General features: G+C 35.7%; 5 protein-coding genes across 7 annotated transcripts; 2 read left to right on the top strand and 3 right to left on the bottom strand.

Annotated features, from left to right (window-relative positions):
* Positions 1 to 307: 307 nt before the first annotated feature.
* LOC118263614 (uncharacterized) lies at positions 308 to 4,278 on the bottom strand. Its single transcript, XM_035575709.2, has 5 exons — positions 3,953 to 4,278; positions 2,770 to 2,893; positions 2,278 to 2,430; positions 1,019 to 2,194; positions 308 to 829 (listed from the first exon to the last, which is right to left on the bottom strand). Exons 1-5 carry the CDS (start codon positions 4,022 to 4,024, stop codon positions 480 to 482), a joined length of 1,875 nt encoding a protein of 624 aa, XP_035431602.2. The 5' UTR covers positions 4,025 to 4,278; the 3' UTR covers positions 308 to 479.
* A 1,124-nt stretch (positions 4,279 to 5,402) lies between these two features.
* On the top strand, positions 5,403 to 7,658 carry LOC118263651 (uncharacterized). Its single transcript, XM_035575756.2, has 5 exons — positions 5,403 to 5,877; positions 6,143 to 6,291; positions 6,550 to 6,716; positions 6,916 to 7,175; positions 7,361 to 7,658. The coding sequence occupies exons 1-5, from the start codon at positions 5,538 to 5,540 to the stop codon at positions 7,447 to 7,449; spliced, it is 1,005 nt and encodes a 334-aa protein (XP_035431649.2). The 5' UTR covers positions 5,403 to 5,537; the 3' UTR covers positions 7,450 to 7,658.
* LOC118263652 (transmembrane protein 41 homolog) lies at positions 7,601 to 9,827 on the bottom strand. 2 transcript variants are annotated; one of them, XM_035575758.2, is made up of 6 exons: positions 9,524 to 9,827; positions 9,267 to 9,444; positions 8,956 to 9,088; positions 8,553 to 8,681; positions 8,117 to 8,454; positions 7,601 to 7,841 (listed from the first exon to the last, which is right to left on the bottom strand). In XM_035575758.2, the coding sequence occupies exons 2-6, from the start codon at positions 9,433 to 9,435 to the stop codon at positions 7,672 to 7,674; spliced, it is 939 nt and encodes a 312-aa protein (XP_035431651.1). In that variant the 5' UTR covers positions 9,436 to 9,444; positions 9,524 to 9,827; the 3' UTR covers positions 7,601 to 7,671. The 2 variants fall into 2 exon arrangements, with proteins under 2 accessions (XP_035431651.1, XP_035431654.1); XM_035575761.2 differs by having other exon boundaries at positions 9,384 to 9,444; positions 9,524 to 9,825.
* A 715-nt stretch (positions 9,828 to 10,542) lies between these two features.
* LOC118263601 (tumor necrosis factor receptor superfamily member wengen) lies at positions 10,543 to 20,402 on the top strand. 2 transcript variants are annotated; one of them, XM_035575688.2, is made up of 5 exons: positions 10,543 to 10,939; positions 11,545 to 12,025; positions 13,493 to 13,621; positions 16,536 to 16,667; positions 20,206 to 20,402. In XM_035575688.2, exons 1-4 carry the CDS (start codon positions 10,922 to 10,924, stop codon positions 16,616 to 16,618), a joined length of 711 nt encoding a protein of 236 aa, XP_035431581.2. In that variant the 5' UTR covers positions 10,543 to 10,921; the 3' UTR covers positions 16,619 to 16,667; positions 20,206 to 20,402. The 2 variants fall into 2 exon arrangements, with proteins under 2 accessions (XP_035431581.2, XP_035431582.1); XM_035575689.2 differs by lacking the exon at positions 16,536 to 16,667 and having other exon boundaries at positions 10,558 to 10,939.
* A 321-nt stretch (positions 20,403 to 20,723) lies between these two features.
* LOC118263605 (cyclin-A1) lies at positions 20,724 to 25,783 on the bottom strand. Its single transcript, XM_035575697.2, has 7 exons — positions 25,389 to 25,783; positions 25,028 to 25,314; positions 24,175 to 24,379; positions 23,228 to 23,451; positions 22,782 to 22,986; positions 22,336 to 22,664; positions 20,724 to 22,209 (listed from the first exon to the last, which is right to left on the bottom strand). Exons 1-7 carry the CDS (start codon positions 25,527 to 25,529, stop codon positions 22,098 to 22,100), a joined length of 1,503 nt encoding a protein of 500 aa, XP_035431590.2. The 5' UTR covers positions 25,530 to 25,783; the 3' UTR covers positions 20,724 to 22,097.
* Between the last annotated feature and the right edge of the window lie 382 nt (positions 25,784 to 26,165).

Below are 26,165 nucleotides of genomic sequence, written 5' to 3'. Positions count from 1 at the left end.
ACTACCAACCGTCGATAAATAATATTTTCGGCGAAACGTTTCATCGGCCAATTATTTTTTCGTTCAACTAACCGTCGGAGTAGAGTGTATCGGAAAACCGTCCTTTCGGTGAGCGGTATTTCGGAATACCATACGTAGCTCTTAATGGCGTTATCTGGCAAGGGAAGGTTATTTACTACTGATAGTAGGTACACTAAGTACAAAGCTCTTATGACTGCGTTAATTACGTAGAGTTATAGAACTTAGTTATTGAGACTTGGCAGGCCCCGAAATGTTTGGTTTAATTTTGAAAATCAAATGAAACTCGTTATATTATAAAATATAATTTACTGATTAAGTATTATGCATTACAATTTACTTATCCACTTAATGTTCGATATCACAACATCACAAACATCACACTCAGTTCACAATCCGCAGCATTGTCCTAGTTTATTTGTTTACGTTACAATTTTAACCTCAATTCGTTTATTGACATATCAAAATAGCCAACGTTTGCCTATCCTGATAGACTTTAATTTGGTCATATAAATGTAACAGATCGATATGATCAACCATATAAAACTAATAACGGATAGTGTTATGGCTAAAATAAACATGGCGGTCTGTAAGCCTCTCTCTTCGTCGACTATGAAAGATATTCCCACAACAAACAAGGCTAGTAGAGCACCAGAGATCGTTTCCAGAGGACTGTGAAGTTTGGGCCATTTTCTTGCACCAACGAAGTCTTGCACTGCTGTCTCCCAGCAACATGAAACGGCACCGTAGCCAAAGCCGGCTATTACACAACCGATAGAGAATGAGTCATGGTTGTCTGCTTCTGCTAAAACTGCAAGAAAACACAGATCTTTAACATAGTGTCCACCTTTCATAGTCACCACCACCAGTGTTCAGGCGCACTTAGAGACATTTAGTGATTACTTAAACTATTCCTTAGTTACGATTTTGTATCGAAAACAATTGCTAAGGACTGGGTTAAGTAACCATTAAATGACTCTGAGTACGGCATTTCACTTACCAAAGCATCCTAATGTGGATATAACCACGCCGGCTAGAGCAACGTACTTGAAATTTCGTCTAGGCGTTTGTGCAAGCCATGGTGTACTTAACAGGAAACATATCCAAGTGAAACCATATAGTGTCATCAGGAAATTCGCTTCAGACATTGGTATTCTGGGATGCATTTCAGATGCTATCTTCGATAGTGACACCATCGCTACAGAAGTTAAACTCAGTCTAGCGAAATATAACAATAACGAAGGATAGAACTTCCAACATGACAATGATCTTGTCAGTGGTTTTATGAACGTATCGTTGATGTTGTACATGAAGAATGTTAGTCTCCTTCGTATCGTATAAATCCTATAAGACGGCATCCACATCCTTCTTCGCATACTAGCATAGGCGGACTGACAACGAAAACTAAATGAATTAAATATTTTCTCTCTTTGAATATCTGTCACTGGTGATACATTATCGTAAGTCACTTCTACTTCAGTATAATCCTTCTGTTCGATACCATCAGGTTGTGAGTCTCGTCTTATTTGCTTACTGATACAATCGTCAAAACTATCGCCTAATGTACTCAGTCTCTTGATAGCGACACTGAATCGCTTTTTGTTCACACTCGCGTCTTTCTCTTCTTCCTCACATTCGCTCTCTTCACTTTCTTCCGGAATTTCTGGAAGTATTTCGACACCAAATATGTTTTTCCTCTTCTCCTCAGGACTCGGTGGTGGAGTAATTGTAGCGACTATATCACCATCGTATTCAAAGTCCTCTGAAAAATCTGGCTCTTTATGCAGATTGTCGTCTGGACTTTTCCAATATTTTTGACTCAAATCATGTAGTGGCAATTCATTCGTATAGAAATTCTTATCCATCCCTTCGTTACTGAAGACAGCGTATGTTTTCGCTAAGTCACTGTATCTGGAGTAGGAAATTGGTCTTTGTATGCTTTCATCGACTCTTAGTAATAGAATCGCTGGTAATGATTGAAGCATTATACCGGCAAGTACTATGTACGAGTAAGAATATCCATATGCTTCTATTAGTGCTACTATGATATGAGGGAACATTGCTTGACCGACTGCTTGGCCAGCGAAACATACGCCGCGTATAATTCCCAATCGTGAATCATAAGTGTCGAATACTACTGCATCCACTTGAGCTGATATAAGTGATGATCCGAAACCTGTAAGAAAGAACAAGGTGTATAGAGGTGTTGTACACCAAATTTAAAAACCAGTGTAAGTCCATTCAAAGTAAAATAAGTACCTCCAAGTATTCCATAAACGAGTGGCTGTAGATGGAAAGGAATAAACGCGCAGATGAGAAGGCTAGCCACCACCATAGCAAGACCCAGCGTCGCCATCACACGGTATCCGACTGCTCCGCCCCAGGAGTCTGCTGCTTCTCGGAACCAACATTCTGAAAGCAAATTCAATTAGTTTTAATCTATTTTCAATTTTAAGTAATTATAACGTACGAAACACAAACAATTAATTTTAACAGAGAGGAGTGGAAGGAGGGTAGGGAGGCCTTTGCCCTGCAGTGGGATGATCATGTCTGAAATCTAAATCTAATAAAGTACGAAGCAGAACAAAAGTGCATTATTTTGTTTAATAATACGGATATAAGTATTTTATCACATAAAGGAAAACATCGATCAGAACGAAGTGGCATTTTTCTTTGCAGGTAGGTACTTCACCGGTGGGCGTTGCAAACGACTGATAATGGGAATGATAAAATAAATAACAAGACCCTTACGTGTTAAGTTGTAGATGAGTATATATATTGTAGGAGTTGAGAGTCCGACCCATATCGGCACGTGAAATTCATCCAAATGTACTAATATTACTCCGTAAGCATACACGAGACTCGGCAAACAGATCTGTAAAGATAATGATTATATAGTTGCGAGAGATAACCCGTTGTGGGGGTATCGGACGTAACACTCGTCAATGTCGAGATTTCAAATCAAAATCATGCTTACGACCTACAATGTTGTCATGTTCCGAGAACAATCACACCTTCTTATTTATAGGCACTATACATACTACCTACATAGTACACAGACCCTCTTGAGATTTCATAAATGTTACTGAAAATTGAAAATCAATATTTTCTCGAAATGTAAAGTAAAGTCTGTGTATTACATTGTTTGTCTTGTGATGAAAATACTAACGTTACAGATAATATTATCAGGAGAAAATCCTAGTCTGGGGGTAAAACTAAACGGGGGGCAACGTATTTAAAAAAACGCCTAGGTAATTATTTATTTATTGGATAATTTATGTCATGACCCTTTGGTACAGTTATTGCAGATACAATAAAATAATAAAATAAAAACTACTTCAGCAAGACGCAATACCCAATAACAATACTTAAACCTACTCATTATCCAGTAAACACTTGAGTAGGAAACTTATCTAACATCATTATATTTGACTTTGAAGTTAAAAAACATGTTTACTACTGTTTGTCTAGTGAGGTGTATTTGAGCGAATGTAATTGCATTGTTTTTTACTTATATGAAGGCTTGGTGGCCAATTAAGTAATAATTGTGCAAACGTTATAAAAATAAACGTAGATAAGCGATTCGATGTTAGATAGCCGTTCTACAATTCCACTGTCGCGTGACGATGAAATCACGCAAATCCTTATCATTCACCTGTGCATCTGTGGCTTGAGTGTGTTCTCACAGATGATAGTGCGTGACGTCACAGTGGCATTGATACACATTCATGGACTCACAACAACTGAATAATCTGCTTAAACCAACCAACATGCGGATTAATGAACTACCTAGTTAGGTATATTATTTGTTATGACTATAAAGTAGGTAGAATAATCGATTATTTTAATGGGTCACTTTGGCAAAACATGAAATTGATTTTATGAATAAAAATTCTGCATTTAATATTTTGTAAATTCTGGCAGACCAACTTACGTTCAGAAGCACGACAGATAGCAGTAGAGGCCATCGCCACGTCGCTCCGTGCGCTCTCGTATTAAACTCCATCTATTCTCCTTTTTCCTGCATTTTCTCAAGTTGTACAATGACATTATCCATATAAAATTGCACTTAACGTATCAGTCATAATCACATGATTCAGCAAAAATATTGCTTTATGAACACCACTATAATAATCGCACTGAAATGTTTTGAAATGAAAAAAATATGTTGTTTATTTTAAAACTTGTCGTCGTAAGAGAGCAAATCGTCGTATTGACAGCATTCTATACATCAGTCGTGTTATCAAAAGGCCCCAACACGTAGTTACTTTGTCTTATCTTATCGTCTCAGTGAAAGAAACCAATATTAGTGTCTAATTATTGTTTTTATTATTTAATACATTAGAAACTTTCGATGGGTTCACATCTATTTTCATAGGCTCAACCATAGCTCCGTGATCAGGAGATCACCTTGTTTCTCGTATAAAGTTAATGAAACTTGCTTCTTTGTTTGATTAATTTACATCTAATCTGACTGTTAGTTGACTTCCTTTAAGATTATTATTTTATTAGGTACTAAAATAAACAAACACATGTTTTGCCGACTCCAAAAGAGGAATTTTCAATAAAAAGACATAAGTAGGTAGGTACGAAGGTGGGTATGTCTCAAAAGTCGAAGGCCGACCCTTATCAGATTTCTGAAAAGAGATTCGAATGGCTTATGCTTATCGATTATGAAATCGTTATTAATTGATGACGTATGCTGACCAAGCTATTTTCTTTCAATAAGACCAAGTACATAAGTACTTATATTTAAAAATACGCGGTTAGAAAATAACACGGAATTCCGTGTTATTTTGTAATTAGCTACAATGCTACAAATGAAGTGCTTACATAGATACTTGGGTATCTAAGCACATTAATGTCTTGTGATTAACATAATCCTTTGATTATTTAATGAATTTAAGATTGATGGATGGAAGGTACAATCAAAACCAAAAATATAATACATGGATTATTTGAAATGATAAAAAAGAAACGAGAATTTGTGATAAGATCTCTCTGGAGAAATGGAAAAAATGTATTTTGAACTGCCAAAAGGTGGCGTAGGTGGGTACTTGTGTAGCTCTGAATCTATCGACTTAACTAGCTCCTTATTACACGTCACAGTTCCTACATCCTACGAATACCCTTCCATTACTGTACTCGTAAATGTAATTTATTTATTAGATGTTATTAAAATAATAAAACATTAATTACAGTTACTTAATAGTCATCCTTGAGAAATATTCTTAAAAAATATTGGTTATCGCTATCGGACTCAGTCAATTTTACTAGCCAGGTTTTCGGTGTTCTGTAGGCTTCCTCTCTGTCTCTGTAAGCAAAAAGCTTTGTATCCGAACCTTAAAAAACGTATTTTATTAATGACAGCTATATTTGACATTGACAACTTAATCAGCTGATCATGAAAGTCGACGTGTTGATGTTGTTATTGTGATATTTCTGAAAAAACCAATTCCAATCTTCATTACTCTGGAGATCAGAAAAAATATTTTATTCTTAATGACTTTGTATCTATCATGTCGAACCACGAAGTTATACAAGAATATTCCAATTCAATAAAAAATCTCAAAAAGCAATGTATTGACGCCGGCATGACTGAGGATGAATTTCGAAGAATGTATTTAAATTCTCTAGAAACACTAGATGATGCTGACCGCCCTGCTAATGTACAGCGCAGAGCTGTTACTAAATATAGAGTTTTACTTGTTGGACTTCTCATTACTCTTTACATAGTTTATGATTATAAAAGTATATACAGCAGTGTCGTATGTAACTTACAAGAGTATATTTACCCCGGTTTGAAACTATTGAGAAAAATGTCAATACCATTTATATCACTGTTCCCTTCCCTAACAGGTAAATGTAACAGTTTAATATCAATTACCGTGCTCCCTAGCACGTGACTACAAAACACAAAATAATATTTACTCTAAATAAGGAGGAGCAATCTTGTGAATAGAACGAAAAAATAATGCATGTTCTCTGTCGCATCAATACAACATGAGGGGCAGAGACACTGAAATATGTGTTGCATATTATTATATGCAATATAGGTGCTTAAAGGGTTAAGGGGATAATACCTAACCATACAAGTAATTCACTATTTAGTTTTCTTTTGCAGAATACTATCATGAAACGTGTTTGATACAAAATCCTTACTTTGCTGTTGTTGACATGGACTGCTGGCCTTGTAGTACAGTGACCAACATCAGACAGGTTTATGATCCAAAACCAGTCAGTCAGCAACAAACTGCACCATTTATTTATGAGGTGAATTGTCCTTTTTACTTGTTATCTTCTTTTATATCAGTTTTTCTGAACCAAATGTCAATTAACCTGTTGTATGTTGAAGGACAGCTGTGCAGACACAATGTGTATTCTATTGTTGTCTCATATACCTGGCAAAACGTTAAGACTGACTGCCAACAAAAATCTCTTTAGGGCAAATCCTCCACTAGTGCTGGTCACATTTGCCCCCCATGGTGTTTAATGTGTTAATTTAGAAAATATGTATTATTTTTATTTCAGACTGAACAGCAGATAATAAACATGGAAATGTTAAAGCAAATGTATTTATTAAACAAAGAGACATTTGATAAAGAATCTCCAAAGATTTTAACAAATAACAAGTATTATTCAAGTCCCCATTATTTATTTATTGACAGACCAATAGATGACCAGAGTTTCTATATCTGGTAAGTTTTGCATCTCAAGAACCTTTATACTTGATAGTTATTTTATTCCATTGATTTACTTAGTTATTATATAAGGTAATTTGATTTGTTATTCAAAGCCTACATGGCAGAGTGTGAGATACCAAAATGTATTGAACACATTCTAATTGGGTTTATAAAAGAATATTGTTCTCAATTCACTTTTACTTTTTCTTTACAGGAAATTCAATAACATGAATGTAGCAAAAGTATTAAGACAAGTTATACCAAGACCAAAAGTAGTCCCAAAGTTTGGACAAAGCACTGAAAGATTTATAATCATTGACACAAGTCAAAGATCTTTCAATATTCCTGATACAGAATGCAGTTTCTCATTTCTATTAGCTTTAAGCGGATCTAGAGAAATACATTTGTTACCAGCTGAAGAATGTAAACACCAGTGCAAGCCACTGAAAGTTGAATTGAAGGAAACTTATTTATGTGAGTATTCATTTTGTAGTGCAATTTTATTTATGTACTATTGTATTCTTTTACATCTAAAATAACAAGTCTGTATTTCTTTTAATGAACTAAGATTTATTGCATATTACCATTTATGAAACAAAAATCTTGACTGTGCTCTCATGAAGTACTTTATGAAATACATGATTGTTTATTTCTTGCAGTGTGGTACAACTGGTGGTATTGGAGGCCTGCAGTCCAGAGCTCATTGGGCAACAACACATTTATTGCTCATGTCGGGTCATATTGCTGACCAGAGTTTTTACATAGTGTTTAAGAAATTATTCTATTTATGCTCACCGGCTATGCATTCCTAAGCTCAATAACATAGACAGATCTGTCTCTTCTATATTTATTATTTATTTATAGATTATGGGAATACACCAAAAATTAAAATACAAAAATGGAATGTACAAAACACCAATTTATTAAATCATAAAATAAATAAAATTAACTAAAAATGAACTAAATGTTTTCATTCAAACTTTTCTCTCAACTTGTCTTTTAGGAATACTGGTACTAAAGAGATGAGTGCGAATACACTTAGTACGGTCACTGAGGTCCACGACCATGCATCACTTGTTGATGTCAATGTGTGTAGAGTTTGTCCAGCTTTGATGGCCACAAATGATGGTGGGGCTACTCCTGTAAACATGACAAAACAGTTCTCTCTATAACTCCAATACATTGAACTTAATAAAAATTTTATGAAGGACATTCTGAGAGTAAACAAGGTTATAATCAATATGTGAGACATGACCTTCCATGGGCTTCCATACATTAAACAGAATAGTTTATCTATCCTACAATTAACAGTAAAGGTCATAAAATCTAAACAGCCATCTTATCTTAAACCACAAGTTAAATAACATTAATACCACAGAGTACTGTTTATTATGTAATGTTTATCGTCAACTTACCTATGAATGTTCCCAAAGCAAATGGTACTAAGGGCACCCCTATAACAGGTGCGGACATATTGATGAACCAGTTTGGTAAAAAGGGTGTCACCCTCAAAAATATCATGTAGTTGAGCAGATTATTTTTGTGCTTGGTCACTGCTTTGGCCCATTGCTCAGCTTTCTCTGGGAAGAATTTCTTCACTAACTTCTTACCAAGAAGGTTAGACAAGAAGAAACATAAACTTGCACCTATTGCAGAACAGCAGCATACTAAGAGTAATGCTAGGTAGAATGGGAACAAGAAACCTGAAAGGATACTTAAAAAAATTGATCCAGGTATTGCAAATGTTTGCAAACTGAGATACAAGTTAAGGATATCATTGTTATATGCATATATTGATTATTTCATTAATAAAAACCTTAATATCATTGTGCTGTAGTATGAAAAGGATACAATATGTAAACTAAGAACACTCCAAATAATACTTCGTAAAAATACTTTTCCTTATATCGGTCTAGCACTAAACCTAAATGTTTAGCATCTTCAAGGTCCCATGGTAAATGCAAATGTTGTTTTTCATGTCTGGAAAGGAAAACAAAGTAATCAATAACATAAACACACATTATAATTTACAATATAAGCCAATACATTATACAGTCAAAATGAACTTATTACATTATAATGATATTGATTGAACATACAATACAAACTGTACCAGAAAAAGTACTTAAGAATATTAAAAAAAATATATATCAAAGGTCAGCACAAAGTTTCCATAAATAAATTATGAATAATGTACTTTGTTCCAATTCCAATTCATTAATAATGAAATAGAAAAATTCAAATAGGTACTTACTCTTCTAAATCTGGAAACTGTTTGTATAGCAGCCCCAAAGCCAGCAGGGATGATACAAATATTATTCCAACTAATATCAAAGCTTTAGACGTAGATAAGTCTTCAGCACTAGTGGTCACACTAGTTGTAGAATCTAAAAAACAAATTTACATTAACAGTTTTGAACAAACACAAGAAAAAATAACACAATAGTGGAATAGTAGGTTGTTGGAATTAATTAGCTAATCTAAATAACATTACTCATTAACTAGCTACGTAATTAAACTATGCATTAAATAACAAAGGAAATAAGGAACGTGAGGGATAGGTACTTGTGAGAGGGTGAAACAATCCAATACAATCAGTTCTTATGTTTCTTATTCTTGGTTTAGTTATGGTTTGGTGAGGGATACGGACCGTGGAGGATATATAGGGATCTTGAATATCACCTTGAGTGTTTCGTGCGCGAGAATTTCGTCTTCGAGCATTATTTGCGTTCATATTTGCTTACTTAAATAAAATAAAGTTTACACATTCAGTATTGTTATTAAATTAGAAGTATCCGTAGATCCTACCTCCACTAACTTACTCTATATATATTTAATACAATAATCACACACTTTAAACAAAACTTATGTATTTAAATCTAAAATTTTACAAGTTCACCCTGTGACAAGTCAAAGATGATTCGAAATTTGAATCTTATGACATGGGAAGTTTTGAATCGACTGCATGATACACGAATTTCATTAGGTATAGTTTTATTTCTCTCTAATCGTGACTTTTAGACAGAGTGGTAAATATAATTAATGCTATCTAACCTAACCTAATCCATTAGTGATTTATCAATTTTATTGAACGCAAAAGTCAGAACAATGGACAATTGTGACATGACAGTGACATTAAGTTGACATTTATCGGTGTTACCCAAAAACTTTTGTATCGTCCTTGATTTATTACATAAATCAATTAATAAATTAGGTTCTAATCTACTGAATAGTTTTGTTTTAATACCAATAATCTTTAACTTTATCGTATTTTAGTAAAAAGAATAATTTTTTCTCCTCCTAAGAGCTTAAATATTTAGATTTACGCCCGAATTTAATAACCGATCTCAATCTAAAATGTCTGCCAATGACCAAGATGTGTGTGAAATGACCAAATTATCGCAGGCAAAATAAGATAATAAATAGGTTTTTGTAGAACACCCAATTTTCAGGATAATTTCTCAAATTAGCAACACTGTTATTGAAGGATACTTCCATCGCTTCGTTACACGCAAGCTTGAATTATCGTTTTTTATTAATCGTGAAAATACGTTATAATATTATATTAAAATTACGGCAATTATAAACCGATCAAAAAAAATTATAACAGTTACAAATGATATTATCGTTAATTTTTTTGTTTTCACGGCCTTTACAAATAATGAATATAAATAAATACTAAATACCCTCACCAATTTTAACGGTATTTTTAAAATAAAACAATCATAGCCAATTTTGAATATTTCGTTCCATTCTAACTAAATATGTAAAAAAAACCGTCAATAATACCAAGAACTATGAATTTGTCTACTGAGAAAAAGCCGCAATATCGAATGGCTTATGTATCGTACGTTTCTAATGCCCGGATTGCCCGGTAACGTTAGTAACGTGTACGCGCATCCTGCATGGTAGGAGGGATAGGGGACCGCTCAGAACAGTTCAATGTGTTGCCGCGTCTCCCGCGCAGCGCAGAACGGACGGCGACCGCGACCAAGCCACAGCGCATCTTGTGCGCTCACTCTAATAATACTATTCATCAAAAACAACAACTGTGGGTGTGCTAGTGATAAACCAAAGTGTTAATGGATTTAACACAGAAGTTTTATACAAATAGTCGATATAAAACATTCGACAGTGACACCGGTGAAAGTGAGCTTTCTAAACGAACGTAATTATTCCGTACTGAGATGTGGTCCTTCATGAATACTTAGGCAGCATACATGAGTGTCAGCAAGGAGGTAATATTATTTGTTATTTCTATCATTATTTTAAAAGTACCCACAATTAATTAAATATGTGCGGTTATGTACCTCCTTAGTTAGATAATTGTTCTAGGATACCTAACATGTACACTGGCCATCAACTAATGAGGTGTTGTTATTTACTCACGTACTAACACTTAACATACCCTAAAGAGTAGGTACCGATTCTATTTCTAATTAGGCAACCTCCAATGTCGTATTTGGCGTAAAACTATAGAAAGTTATGGATATGTATGTAGTTGTTTATAGCTTTTAGAATCTAATTAAAAATTATTAAAGTGGATGGTGTGTACTACTTAGTACATACCCTTCTCTGCGAGCATAAATAGACTAGTTAGACTTAGCAACACCATTACATTTTTATTGTTAATTATAAAATAACAGCTCCCAAATACCTATTCGGGAGATACAAGGTAGATACAGTACCTACTACATGACTGCTCTACCATTAGATAACCTGACAGATCTATTAGTTCTGGCCATTACCATTATCACGCCTGTCTAAGCACATAATTGTCTGCAACATACTTACATCAAACATCCGTAGGAGCTTAGTTCATTATATTTACCAAACATTGCAGGTAATGCAAGGAGACATACCCAAACTGTGTTTGCTGGTTGCTACACTGGCACTTGGGAGTGTGGCGGGAAGTGGCGGCGCCTGCGAGCGTGGCGTGAGCTGGTGGGACCGGCAGCGTGGCACCTGTACGCCCTGCACCCGATGCGACCCTGCCAAACGACTGGTCGTCAGATACCCCTGCGAGATCCACAGAGATACTATCTGCCAGTCGTTGTTCGAAGCCCAGATCTCTCCATTCAATACACCGAAACAGGTGCTTAAAAAAAACAATGAATCGAGTGAACTGGTTCCCAGTGATGAGGAGTACGAGTATGTGGACTACGATAGTGAAGTGACATCTAATAATGCAGTGGCGTGGGACCTGCAAACGATCAGCCTGACTGTGGCTGCGAGCGGCTGCCTCGTGTTCTTTGTCGTGGTCCTGGTGATGTCTCTCTACCATGCAAGGCAGTGGAGGGTTATTAAGCGAGCGCTTAAATCAGGTATGAAAATTAATGCCTTACTATCCACTAGATAAATTGAAAAATTACTATTCTCTGTTCAATCAACAACTTTGCGACCTGTAGCCCGTTACATTATAAACACGATAACACTTTAGTACATAGTAACTTTTCTTTCATTAAGACAACCAAAACCATTCAATTTCCATCAATAGCTGGACAATTCTCCAATAGTAGGTACCTATGCCACAGTTCGATCTGCAGCACTCCATTTCAAACCATTGCCAAACACTTTTATCGAAATATGTTTGGTTAAATTATTTATAGGCATTTTGGCAACATACCAATTTGAATTCACGATCGAATCGATCGATCATCTTCAAAGTTGTGTCTATAGATATGTACCTATAGGTAGAAGTAAGGCCAGTCCTTAGAGATATAACACAAGATTAAGATATTCTATCCTGATCTAACACAAGATTTTATAATTTGTATAATGTTCACACCAAGTCTGTCCAGTGCCGAGTTAAATTTCATATCATAAAGTTATGATGGTAAAACATAAACATATTTTAAAATTTGAAGTTGCGTAGAAAAAATACTGTAAACAACCCGTGCCCTGTAAGTTTAGATACCACAACAAAGCGTTTATTGTTGTAGAACATGATTTTATTGCTAGTCCAACCGCAGCATTTGAAACAAACTAGACGTCCCACAAGTTCGTTATCCACTTCTGTTGATATTCGTCCGACGTAATCGTCGTCTGGATAATAAAAACGACATTACACGGAGGTCGCGCAAGCTGATCGTCCATCCTGAATAAATAAACCACAAATTATACAGCGTCCAACGTGTTTACACCATGCGAATTATTTATTTAAGGTTTGGTTCATCTCTTCGGTAGAAATTGTGTTGGTAGGGAAGGGATAAATATGAGCTATATCTACAGCACCTATATGAATACGTATATCTCAAAATTACAATGATAACTAGGTATTGACATAGGTACCTATTATTAAGGCATCTGCTATACCTTTCAACCTTACGTAAAATGCAGTTTCGGATTTTTTGATTATTTTAACGGACTTATCATTTGGACCACTCACATAGAGAGCTTTCTGGACTATTCTCGAAGTGTTCAATCAAAATAATAAGTAAAAGTCGTAAATTTAAGCTAGCAGGCGTAGGCGTAGCTGCGTAGACCCAATTCTGTGGCAGCGCGCGCTCACCGATCCCATGTAAACAATACCAGTTTGTTTGAACATGTGCGCTACTAATTTTGACCTGCCTAGCGGACCGCACGCGTAACAATAGCTAACGGTTTTCGTTGCATTCGACTATTCCGAAATTAGAACTGTAGTATTGATTCAGTTTAATTAACCGCCCACCTCCTTATGGCGTTGACCAAAATAAAATTTGATTACGGCCGCAGCGAAGTACACACTTAAATGTTTGTAGGAAGGTGACTCAAGTACAATGGAAGATTAATGTTGATACAAAATATTGCAGATGTACAAGATTTAACAGCGAAGCTAAAGTTAATGGAGGCTGGAGGTGAAACGACAGCAGCGCCAGTCGTGGCGACCGACCATCACATCTACTGCAACATTCACAACTTGAGCAAGGAGGCATTGCTTGGTGAGTTCCTTAATCTTTTTTAAATTTGAAAACATAGGCTCATAAACAAACATTTCTGAGCGAAGTAATTAGAAGCTCAGTCTTATTTCGGTTACAAATTAGCTACATGAATATACAAAGAACAAAAGCGTTTCCTAAAAAGGAATGTTTACGCGGTCATAACTCTCGTTAACGGGCAGGTCGAGAGAGTAAGATCCTCGGTGCGGTGTCTGGCGCCATTCCAGTCAAGTTTAAAATACGGTCTTACGTAGGCGTGGGCTGCGCTTGCGACGTCTGGGGCTGGCGCCAGCATAATATTGCTTATTTTTGATCGGAACGTCCTCGAGGTCAAAGTTGTGTGTACGCAAATTAGATGCATTAATTACATTTAGATATATAAAACTCAATTAACATCTAGTACCTAGGTACTTGATAGTATCTAGTTCCCGTTCAGAATCTATAAGAATGAACGATTGATAAACAATAAGCTACGTGTCAACACTTACAGCTACTCGCGGCGACGTCCTAGAGAAGCGTCGTCATCCTACAATGGCCGTCAGTGATACAAGCGCCTTGTTCCTAATTGTTGCTATATGGCTCCACGATGCATGCGCTACATGGAGGCCACGGGATGCCGTCACGCGCGTGTGCTCGATGTCGATCAAATTTTAATGGCTGTGTCGATACATTTATTCATTCTACACTCGATACCTTCGACAACGGTAATGGTGTTGCAATGAACGCTTTCCAAATTGCGATGAAGCGACTTTCAAAACACATTAATCATGGGTAGGATTAACCTCTTGTCTGTATATGTAGGAGACAATAGAAAACTCATTGTGTCTCGCGTAGATCTGCGTTCCGACATAGAAACGATTTAAGTATACTCATTATCTACCTGATAAAAAATAATATTTGTTAAAAGTAACAATATTTTTAAGTAGAAACGGTCCGGTAGTAGCGTCTGCCATACGTCAGTTTGTTGTGTACGTGTATCTAAATATATAAAAAAAAAATGGTAGAGGCGATGCAGAAGAGCGTTCACGGGCAAACACCTGGGCCCCTCATGTAAACAAACGTCTGTTATAGTAGTAGTTTACACAATTTTTCTTTAAAACGGGTTAGCAAATATTATTAGTGAGATTAAACCTTCAGGAAAATCTGGAGGTGATGTCTGTGTTTAGACTGCACTGACCGACCACTACGTTCCTGAATCTTCTAACATTAGTGTTTTAAATGCATAATAATTAAAATTAGCTTAGCAAGCGTTTTAACAGACAATATTACTTTTCAAATACCCAGCTGTGTAATTCTGTAAAAAAAGCTTCTAATCATTTAGTCACGGTGGTATGGTGCTGTAGACAAATGACTAAAAGTTAGTTAGCTAACTAGGATTATCTTGGTCGCTTCGGAAGGCAGGTAATCGACCCAATCTGGCAGTAAGTAACGCACGTGCGTTCATTAGGGGGTTATTTGTAATGCAAGCTTGTCGCCGAGCCGACCGCCGCTGCTTCCGCCCCAGGGCTTCACTCGCGCCGCCGGGAAGGCCCACACTTCCTGCTTATACCGATTTTTGACAACAATAAATTTTAATTAACATTAAATACTAAACAGTCCTTTCGATACATAGTTTATTGGTTGTTGAACCGACGTATTGGAGCGCTTTCTAAAATAACATCGTACAGTATCCAGGCTTGAGGAAAACGTCTGTCTACAGTCTGTACCTACCTACTCTGGACCAGATGGTTGCTTATAGAATTCGTTCAACCTTGTTTTTTCATCGTTCGGGTTCTGCTAAAACGTTCTTTTAAAGATCTATTAAAACGTAATTAACTTTTCATTCTCTGAGTTGCCGCCAGTTAGCTTTTTTTGTGTAAGTAATCAAGTTATTTTTAGCCGTGTCTAGAAGAAATCTGCACTGAGACATGAGTTGTAGAAGTATAGAAAAAAACCTAATTACTGGCTATTCTGCACCGACATCTTAACATTTCGAGGCGAGTAGACGAAGTGGGCACTAGAATAAAGATACTGGTAGAGCAAGCGCAACCTTGTGCATTGAACTCGATAGCTTATTAGGTATTCCGTGAGGTGCGTGCGCGTCGTGGGATAAAGGATCAGCGCCGTGTGGTCTCGCTAGTTTGATCAGAGTTCGATTTCCAAGTCAATTTATTTACGACTTTATTTTATAGTTGTTAGAATTATAAGTTAAACGTTGTATATGATGGCATGAGATGAAAAGTTTTTAGGTGTTAACAGAAATTAAAATTATATTTAAGTATCTGAAAAAGTTAACTAGGTTTCAGGTAGGTACTCCTTATATCGTTTCAAGTTTTAATGAAAAATCGACAAAAAACTTAAATAATATTAAAGCTTTCAAAAAATCGATTTAAATTTTAATAATCGATTTTATCGTCAGCAGGTTCATTACAATGGAAACGTCAGGAATTTAAAGTCGAGTCACGTTAAAGATCGTGGTCACGGTAAAATCATTATTGTTGTTTGAGATTTCTAACGAACAGACACGATTTGTTTACAGGACATTTATTCTAACACTATACGACGCAACACAATTATTTTTTTGTGCATACCTACCTAATTTTCTTTTTATATTGCTATCTTGCATTATGTAATATAAATTATAAATTATAATAAAGTCTGTGAGTCTGTGTGCATGTTTGTTACTCAATCACATAAAAACTGCTGAAGGGATTAGGATAAAATTAGGAATAGGGATAGATTATTAGATTATAGTCTGGAATATTGATGTTTCTATTTAGGCTATAGGAAAATGCTTACCTAGACTAAGTACCTACGTATCTTAGATTGATTTAGGATTTTATACCGATTATGACGATTTCAACCGATACCGATTAAATTATTTTAATTTTCTAACACGTTTTTCTGAAATCCCTGTACTAAATGTCGATTTTTTTAGATAAGTCATCATTCTACAAAACGGATGATAAACGATACTTCGATATCACTAACGTTCCAAACATTTGGACAAAAGAAGATTGAGATTTAATGATTTCTCGATAACGAAGCGAAACTGCGGAAATAACCTACCGTAAGTAATTAAAGCAACAAAGCAACGTTCGTGCTAACTTCTGTGGAGTAATACCTAGGTATAGATATACCATAGTACGCAAACAAACACTAGCCTAGCCACTACATAGTGACATTTTATCGTTTCCTTGTTTTGAAAGGTCTTAATTAAGAACTATTATTTCGGTACCTAGATCTTAATTGTAGATAACCTAGTTGGTCACTATAGATTACTGTGTAGCTAAATACCTAATAGATATAGCTTTACCTAGTATCTTGTCTGCTAACATTTCTTAGTTCCTGAGCATTTGTAGACTCATCAGGTTTTTGCGAATATATGTAATCCATGATTAGTTTTTCATGTGTAACTGAGTAGGGTGGGAGCTAATAGAATTCATAGAAAAATACGATTAGAAAAAAGATATAATTATAAGCGGATGCAGAGGTAAAAACATGCGTCACGGCACGCTCGGCCCCATTTCACTCAGCGCCAGGAAATGGCCCAAAAGCTTCCTTTCACACGATGTTTGCGCAGTCAATAAATAGATTTCATCAGATTCCATGCTATCTGTTTTATACATCTATCATAAATATAACATTAACTAGACGAAGCGAGTCGAATTTACCAGAGCTGAGCTACATACGCACTTGCTCCGTATGAATCTTTCCAGACGTACTTACAAATCTATTTACTTTGCGTATAAATACCCAGATATTTATTTTAAATCAACGGATCTAAAAGTCCCAACATCAAATATTTCAAATCTCCTTCATAAAAAAATGTTATTGACTATTCTGCCTCATTTCAAGAAAGTCATTGTGCTATTTTTTTGGCATGTAGCTCCAATTTTTACCGACTTCACAAAAAGGAGGAGGTACTATGTTCGGCTGTTTGTATGTTTTTTTTTTTTTTTTTTTTTTTTGTATGTTTGTTCATCGAATACTCCGTCAATTGTCGACGGATTTTCAAAATTCTTTTTTGTTCGAAAGTAGATAGTTCTGAGGTGGTCCCATTGTCACCATGTTAGGATCTGATGATGGGGTCTTAGAGAAATCGAGGGAACTCCTCAAATATTACAGGGAACTATATAGTGATTTTGGTATATTCATCTAGAATTGAAGCATTTACAGTCAAAAAGTAACCTTTGAAGAGGTGGAACTGATGAAGAAGACCAGAAATGGCCAATGGAACTTCATACTCACAAGAAATCACAATAAAGTTATACTCCGTCAATTGTCGACGGATTTTCAATATTCTTTATTTGTTCGTAAGTAGATAGTTCTGAGGTGGTCCCATTGTCACCAAGTTAGGATCTGATGATGGGATCTTAGAGAAATCGAGGGAACTCCTCAAATATTATAGGGAACTATATAGTGATTTTGGTATATTTATCTAGAATTGAAGCATTTACAGTCAAAAAGTAACCTTTGAAGAGGTGGAACTGATGAAGAAGACCAGAAATGGCCAATGGAACATCATACTCACATAGAAATCACAATAAAGTTAATTAAGTGACTGTGACAATACAAATAAATAAAGTAGTTATTGAGATAGAGAACTTTAACCAACTTTTTTAGTTGCGATACTGAGTATCGCAACTAAAAAGTGTGAAATAAAATACTTTTTACAAAAAAATTAAACCGACTTCACTAAAAAAGTTAAAAATAACTTTAATTTCGGAAGTCGGTGTAACAAACAAATAATACCGAGAAACACCGACTTCCGAAATTAAAGTTATTTTTAACTTTTTTAGTGAAGTCGGTTTTGTGCCTACATAAATAAACTTTTTCTTTATTGGTATTCTTCTCTTTCTACCAACTTCAGGAAGCTAATTATTATTTTTCAATACAAAACAAAGGCGTAAAGTGTGTTGTGTTGATGGATATTAATAACCAGATAGCATGGGAACAGTGGAGCACTCGGGACAATGTCACGATCGTGCACAGAATGGCAAATTCGCGAGTGAATTTCCTTTCCTTTCGGGGCTCCGGAAGTGGCTCGTAGGCTCGTTATGGAGCTTTATTCTTTAACATGCAGGAGCACGTTGTCATAATACTACAATATACATACTGACGAAAAATTCCGATCATAAAATATTTTAAAAACATCGAACTTCTATTTTATTTTTAGTGTTGATCACATCGCACTTCCTTCGGAAAGTCAGAAACGGAATCTTATATTATTTTTTTGTCGAAACACCTACACTACGTTTTGGCCAGATGCATCTGCATTTGTTTTGTTTTTAAAAGGTTTGTTTGTTTTTCAAATCTTGTTATAGCCAACCTGAGATATAAACTTATGAAGCAACTAGAGCAGTTTCTGGCAAGTGACGCCCTGTGCGTGGCCAATCTCATCCGATCCCAAAATTAAAATAATTTTCAATATTTATATACATCTAACATGTTTATTTCGTAATAATGATATAGTTCAATAGAGGATATTCAAGAGGTCCCTAAAAGGGCAGTCACTAAATTCCTAGTCGCATTTTTATTCTGTTGATTCAGAAATAAGTAAACTGAACTTTAACGTAAGGTACTACAGTATGATATTCATCTATTGAATTAATAAATAGTACGCATGCTCAATTTATTAATTTTCCGGACACGTCCTTATATAATAGCGACAAGATCAATAGGTATAGCAAGAGTACTAGCGGGAGGAAGTCATGGCCAATAAAACATTACGATAGTTCCGCGTTGTTACGATCGAAACGGTATTTTCGAAGAAAAGGTCCCACTTAATTACGGGTTTACGTATAAAAAATGGAGTGATAACAACAAAAACAAAAGTCGCGTGTGACTGTGTGACTCGTCCTACGTTGAACTGTTATCGCGCTACAAATATCTCGCCGCGCGACACACAGACTGAATGGCACATGATTTATTATATTTGTGCACGTCTCTCGGCTCACAAGTCACAACTGCTGCCGATTCCAAGATTTAAATTGTTTGTCTCGTGTATCAGACGCAAAATTGGCGAGCATTTGAAGGTTAAAACAAATTGAAATGGGTGTATTAGCACGTTGTTTTAGTTAGAAGCTTCCTGGAAACACAGAGCATGTAGATGTTTCTCGCCCGTTTCGCGTTACTTGCCAACATTACCGTTTATACAAACAGAATGCAGAAACCTTAAAAATAAACCCGTGTAATATCTTTCTCCATTACTGGTATCGCTGGTATGTAGTTAGATCCATCCCATCCATATGTGTGTAAATGTATTTATCTTTCCAACTCGACGTTTAATTTAATAACGACTTATACCAACACAGTACGCATCGATGTATTACTACGGATATTTATACGGATACGGAACATACAGAGGTGTTTTATATCTCCAAGATTTTACGATAGCTTGCTTGCGAATAATATCTGCAGCTGGAGACCGTTTAAAATGCCATGCGCACGCGCACAAGCCGTAAATTCAAATATGGCCGATACAAACCGCAATTAGCATTACCTACCATGCAGAGGAACTTTTTATATTATAAATGGACGGTTACGCAAGAGTAATTGCAAATTTTGGAACTGTGCATTTAATGTTGATGATGGTTTTGTTTCAGGTTCAAATTCAACGAAAAAAGGATTGGGCAATGTGTACACACAAGAGAAGCACAACTCATAAAACCACCGAATCGTTCTACAGCAAGTCAACAGTACAAATATTTCTTAATTATTCTAAATGACCTCGCACATCAAGATTTAAAAATAAGGAAATTATATTTTCTTAAGATAAAATATATGAAGTTAAAGAAATTCAGTACTCGTTTTAATTATTTCTGTCAGTTGTGCTGTATTTTGTAGTGCGACTTTACATTCTGGGGCGCGCCGCGACTTTGCGTCGCTACGCTGACGCAGACGATCTCCAAATAGATTTGACCGTAGCTCGTCTAGCACACATCTTAGCCACCACGAATACATACAGCTAATATAGGCAACTCAATAAAGTGACAATTTGTCGCATCACCAGAAATATATTTTACGTGGAAGTACCATAACAATTCGGAATCTCCCAACCCGTACTGCACAACGCATCTATATAATTAAAATAAATGATGTGTATTGTGAATAAAACAACATGATTATTTATTTAAAATACTATATTACCAATAAAGGTACTCGTACTTACCTCCATTTACAAAACTGGAGAAAAATATCGATTATATTATTATATTAAATTACATTAAAAACTAAGCAATATTAAAAACATACCTTACATCTCAAAAATAATAATTTACTAACAAACATAGCACTTAAATGCTGCTTAATTATTATCAATTGTAATATGAAAAAATTAAATTATTACGAATCATAAACAGAACTAATTTCCCAATTAGAAAAACGTAATGCTCAATTCAAAAGCTTTGTAAATGTAGATTTCTAAGAGCTAAGTTACAAAACCCTGTAGAATTTCCATCAAATGACATCTTGATTATCTATGAAATTACCTAGTCTTGGTCCCGGTGTGTGTACCTTTATTCGAATCAAACACAATCACAAAATGGTTAAGCAAAAAGTTCATACAGTAACTAGGTAAGTGGAAAGCACGGAAGACCTCCAATGAACACAGAAGGGTTATGACATAAAATAGATACAAACCTAAGTTTAACATTTGTACATAAATTATGGTCTAGGCGAGTGTTTGGAGTAGGAAAACGGTATTTTTAAAAGAATTCTTTGATAATAATTATTTGTTTTTGTAGTTAGAGGGTATTAAGTTTTCACAAAGTGTGATGCCTGAGGACCACTCGTCATGCAACCATAAAATCACAATACATAATAAGCAAAAAGATCTCACATGCTAACAGAAGTCGAAGTTTTATTTTTATTTCCATAGGAAAATGTTAAGACTAAAACTAGCATAACAACTCACAAAATATCCCAATCAATATACGTAATTATCCAACAGATCTAGTCTCTTCATATCGAGATAGGATAAGTGTAATAAAGTCTTGGTTTCAAATTAGACATATGGAGAAACATTTAGTACTCACCTTACATGCTCCACTGCGAAGCAAATATCAGCTGTTAAAAAAATATCAGTACCTCATAAAGCATAAGAGGCCCTAAATAGTTGCGCGTTTTATTTCCTTGCTTGGCAACAACAATACTTGTATTGATACTGTAAGCCACTACTTTAGACCTTATTTTCAGTGAATGGAAAGGTGCATTTTCTTATGCATGTATTTCAATATGTACATCTTTGGCCATACAAAGCTAATTAAGATTCCTACTGGCCATGATTTGGTTTTTTTGTACTTTCAGCGAGGAATAAGCAAGGTGTACGATATTGTTTGCAAAACTGAAATAACCAATTGACTGAGCAAAGATATTACATGCACAAAGTTTGCATCAACACTTAATTCGGTTTACTCATCCAGCTCATACAAATCAAGTCAATTGGACTAATTCTAAATAACACGTTGACCTATTTATTATTTATCGAGGGAATTCACTAGCTGCTTCGGGTATTGTCAGCCGGCCTGGCGGCGTTGGCTGGCGCTGGAGGCTGGTACTTCGACACTGGGAACATTGGCCTCGGCTCGATCGTTGACACGCCATCAAATCTAAACGAAAAATAACTTTTGATTAGGTACTTGCTACGAATTTGTATGTAAAATACTTCAGCTTATCAGAACGAAATAAATTAGCTTATTCTTCTGAGTTACTTGGAAAAAATAATTTCAACTTACTTGTTGCTCTTGTACTTGTCGGGTACAGCTTGGTAAGGTTGCAGCGAGGCGTGAGAGTGTGTGCGCGCAAGTTCCCGGAGGCAGGCATCGAGGTCTGCCAGGGAGTAGCCGGAGCAGGTGACGAGTGCGGCGGGCCAGGCCAGGGCACTACAACTAGCGTGAGGCCTTGTCTCCTTCCCGTCACGAGAGTCGCGAGTCTCACAGTCCTCGCCAGTGCAACGCTCACACAGAAGGCAGTGACGTGCGGTTGCCAGTGCACTTGCCGCAATGATTGATGGCTTGAATTGCAGGTAGGGGTCTGCCTCCAGCAAGCAAAGTTCGGCAAGGTACTGTTGAGAGAAAAGTTAATAAGATTAGCTTGGCGCCAGAACTTCAACATTTGAACTGAACATTACATTACATGTATGAGACAAATAACTTATTGAATTAAAGAGTTCAATACTTACAGCAGCAAGATGGAATGTCTTCTTAGAGAGTCCATTTGAAATGCAGTAGTGAGACAAGAAGGCGAGGGAGGTTGGCGTCGACAGATCGAATGACAGGACTTTCAGGATGAGATGTTCCATGCGAAGTACCTCGCGCTTCGTGTATGTGTCGTCTGTGATGTACACAAACTCTGACACTTCTGGTGGATACACTTCTTCATATTTGCTGTGGTAAAATAAAGAAAAATTGGTATTTACATAACCTTTACAATAGAACTCTAGAACAACTTGTTCTTTACTGTACTACAATCTTCAACTACAAGCCTCGAAATAAAAATTTATAATTTCTATGCATGCATACTATGTATGTCATCCTTGCAAAGTCCACTTTTATCATGGCTTGATTAGTCGATTAAGAATCAAGATAAGGTTTGATCAACACATTTTCAAAGAGGTCCAATACTTACGCAGCAATGTAAGTAGCAGCCGTGCCCACAAGCTGTAGTTTAGTCCGCACAACACTCATGTAGGACAGGAACCTGTCTACATATGACACCGCCAGATGCAGGGTCTCACTCTGCTGGTTGTACTCATCACACACTTCAACCAGCCAGTCAATGAGGATAGAGCGCATCATGTGGGTGATGTCAGGCTGTTTGCGCATGTAGCGGGGGTTGGCTCTGTTCTTTGCCTAAAAATATTGACAAATTATTTAAGAAGAATATAAAATGTTAAATAAATTTTGTTTAAGTTATGCCATCTGTTGTTTTAGATTAGATGTATTACAGAACTTCATAAAATTTTATGAAAGATGTCTATTATATAGTATCCTATACCATTTCCAAAAATATGGTTACTTTAGCATAAACAGGTATTTAATATTGATTACTACTACTAGCACTTACATCTTTCAAGTGATATGTTTTAGTTACATATTTCATTGCTGGATTACAGCAGAAAGTTCACAAATAATAGAGTGTAATTTCTTTTCTAACTACTAAAAAATAAACCTTTACACAGTTCAGTCAACTATTATGTTTGTTTCAATACACATTGCATTACTGTAGAACTGCAAATGCTGTATTTTTTTGTTTATACACAAAATTTACTTAATATATACCATTTTGAATGCCCAGCAAAATATAATGTAGGTCAAATCCATTTCTTGCATTTCTAGTAAAATTTCTAACTGATATTGTATAATGTATATTGATGAACGGGTTTCTTGTGAGGACAATCAACATTTGACCACAAAGCAATTAAAATTGCAATTAGATAAACAATATTAATTGCTGTTTTAAGACTAATGTTATTTGGCCTAATTACTGTGACCTTAAATTCATATCAAAATGACAGTAATGAACTTCTTTCATTATCTAAAAAGCTTATAAGAAAATAATGTAACAATAATTACCTCAATCTCCTTCATGTACTCGTAAATGTCTTGTCGGTATTCCACCACATGGAAGAACATCTCCCGATCAGTCTGAGCAGTGGTCGTGTCATCATCTTCATCATCAATGATCTGACTCTCATTCTTGGAGATTGACATAGAGAGCACACTGGTGTCCCCAACTGACATAGGAGATTCCACCACATTTTTCTTCTCTTGTAGAGGCCTAGCAAGAGGAAAATAAATTGGAGGCTATTGGCAATAGGAGGTATGAAGAATTAAACAAACCCATAAAATGAGGAATAAATCATTCTGTATGCAAGTTGATATTATTATCAAACAACAATGCTAAGTCTTGTCATGTAGTAGAATGTAATCCATAAAAACTAAGGTTAAACCCATTACAAGATGTTAGATTCATAGGTTATGGGTTTCTTTAAAATTATCATTAACAGTTTTTCATGTGCCAAACATGCTACATCTATACCAAATTTCAACAAGACCTGTTGAGTAGTTTCAAAGTAAAAAGGAATATGCATGCCCAAACTTTTGCATGTAAAACAGTACTAGAGTAACAGCATAATAGGCTTTGAATATAATATGAATAAAAGTGAAATTATTTAGGTTATAGAACCCCAAATCTCAAAGCTAGCCAAAATGATTTTCCTTTAAGCAAATGCAAGTAAACTAAGGGTTTGTTTAGATGTTATAAAAAGAACATGTAATTACCATTTCCAATTCACAAAGTTTCATGGCATTTTATTATTTCTGATATTATGTAGGTAGACAACTTATAATACAATACGAGTATAGTGGGTAAAAATCCCAACTTCTAGAGTTAGGTTACAAAATAAAGGTTAACTTGGAAACTTACCGAACTGAAGGCGGTTCGATCAACCGATCTGGTTTCTTCTCAGCTTGAAGGCACAGCGTTTTCGTACTCTCGTTACTGACAAATATGCTATCCTTCTTCGTATCTTTAGCAACAAACGGCTTAAATGTGTGCTCTCTTTTCTTGACCTCGGCCTCCGTGGGTTTGTCTTCATAAACACTAAAGGCGCGAAATTGCGCCACGGGTGGTACGATGTTCTTTTCATTTTTAATCTGACGCATTGTCCTGTTCTCATCTTGACCTTTGCAAGCCCCGTTTGTCAGCCCCGGCTACAAACAAACTGTTTTAAGAAAACTGAACAAGTAAAAAACAACACAAACTTACCCCACCGGAGTATACTTACGAGTTTCAAGTTCCGACTTTGGTTGCATGCAAACTGGCTGAGGTCGCCCAGGGCTCGACGTTGATTAGCAAACACATCAGCACTGTCTTTTCTTAAGCCTAAAGAGGCATTTTCTTGATCTTCATGTATTCTAAAAGCCATTGCCCCCGCTTCCGTAAACACTAATGAAATGAAATACCAGACCGGACAAACACGGACCACGCGAATGCAAGAATGGCAACCGAAGCGGAAATGTGCTAATAACTTGAACTAAAGACACATTTTGTTGAAAAAATGAGAGTAAATTAAGAAATATGTGGCGGTTTTGTTAAAATCCACCCTCAAAACGCAAGCGAAGCGTCAACGGACAAGAGACATTTTAGAAGTTTCAGCTGTTGTAGTTTACGTTATTCTCTTGTCTGTGGTAATTTAAATTTGGTCCAATGAAATCGCGAGTTACAAAATTGTACTCTATTGTCTATGGACATTAAAAACTTTATGGTTTCAACCGTTGTTTTATTGGCATGTTCTGTTTTTAGTAAATAAAAATGTCTCAGATCTTTTATACATTCTATTAATTTGCATCACTATAAGACTTCAATTGCATTATTATATTATAAAATACATTTAAATTGGTATTAATAATTACCTCGATATTTTAAAACATTTGTTCGTAAACCAGTAGACATAATAATATGTGCATGGGATGCAACACTTAACTTGTTTAAACTGTTTGTGTAACGAGCGAATTGCGAATATATTTTATACTATTAGGACTCTGAAACCAAATTATATTTG

Source organism: Spodoptera frugiperda, chromosome 27 (assembly GCF_023101765.2).
Source record: "Spodoptera frugiperda isolate SF20-4 chromosome 27, AGI-APGP_CSIRO_Sfru_2.0, whole genome shotgun sequence".
NCBI lineage: Eukaryota > Metazoa > Arthropoda > Insecta > Lepidoptera > Noctuidae > Spodoptera > Spodoptera frugiperda.
The sequence above is the reverse complement of the archived record's forward strand: the minus strand, read 5'-3'. Positions and strand labels throughout refer to the sequence as shown.

Excerpts from the sequence above, each read along its gene's own strand:
- LOC118263614 (XM_035575709.2), bottom strand. The coding sequence starts at position 4,024 with ATGGAGTTTAATACGAGAGCGCACGGAGCGACGTGGCGATGGCCTCTA. Across the intron at positions 2,894-3,952 it reads TATCTGTCGTGCTTCTGAAC|ATCTGTTTGCCGAGTCTCGT; the intron begins GTAAGTTGGTCT and ends TTATCTTTACAG. Across the intron at positions 2,195-2,277 it reads CGTTTATGGAATACTTGGAG|GTTTCGGATCATCACTTATA; the intron begins GTACTTATTTTA and ends TCTTTCTTACAG.
- LOC118263651 (XM_035575756.2), top strand. The coding sequence starts at position 5,538 with ATGTCGAACCACGAAGTTATACAAGAATATTCCAATTCAATAAAAAAT. Across the intron at positions 5,878-6,142 it reads ACTGTTCCCTTCCCTAACAG|AATACTATCATGAAACGTGT; the intron begins GTAAATGTAACA and ends TTTCTTTTGCAG. Across the intron at positions 7,176-7,360 it reads ATTGAAGGAAACTTATTTAT|TGTGGTACAACTGGTGGTAT; the intron begins GTGAGTATTCAT and ends TATTTCTTGCAG.
- LOC118263652 (XM_035575758.2), bottom strand. The coding sequence starts at position 9,435 with ATGAACGCAAATAATGCTCGAAGACGAAATTCTCGCGCACGAAACACT. Across the intron at positions 8,682-8,955 it reads CAGTTTCCAGATTTAGAAGA|ACATGAAAAACAACATTTGC; the intron begins GTAAGTACCTAT and ends TTTCCTTTCCAG. Across the intron at positions 8,455-8,552 it reads GTGTTCTTAGTTTACATATT|TTTGCAAACATTTGCAATAC; the intron begins GTATCCTTTTCA and ends CTTGTATCTCAG.
- LOC118263601 (XM_035575688.2), top strand. Across the intron at positions 12,026-13,492 it reads TAAGCGAGCGCTTAAATCAG|ATGTACAAGATTTAACAGCG; the intron begins GTATGAAAATTA and ends AAAATATTGCAG. Across the intron at positions 13,622-16,535 it reads GAGCAAGGAGGCATTGCTTG|ATAAGTCATCATTCTACAAA; the intron begins GTGAGTTCCTTA and ends CGATTTTTTTAG.
- LOC118263605 (XM_035575697.2), bottom strand. The coding sequence starts at position 25,529 with ATGGCTTTTAGAATACATGAAGATCAAGAAAATGCCTCTTTAGGCTTA. Across the intron at positions 23,452-24,174 it reads AGTACATGAAGGAGATTGAG|GCAAAGAACAGAGCCAACCC; the intron begins GTAATTATTGTT and ends CAATATTTTTAG. Across the intron at positions 22,987-23,227 it reads GCTGCTACTTACATTGCTGC|CAAATATGAAGAAGTGTATC; the intron begins GTAAGTATTGGA and ends ATTTTACCACAG.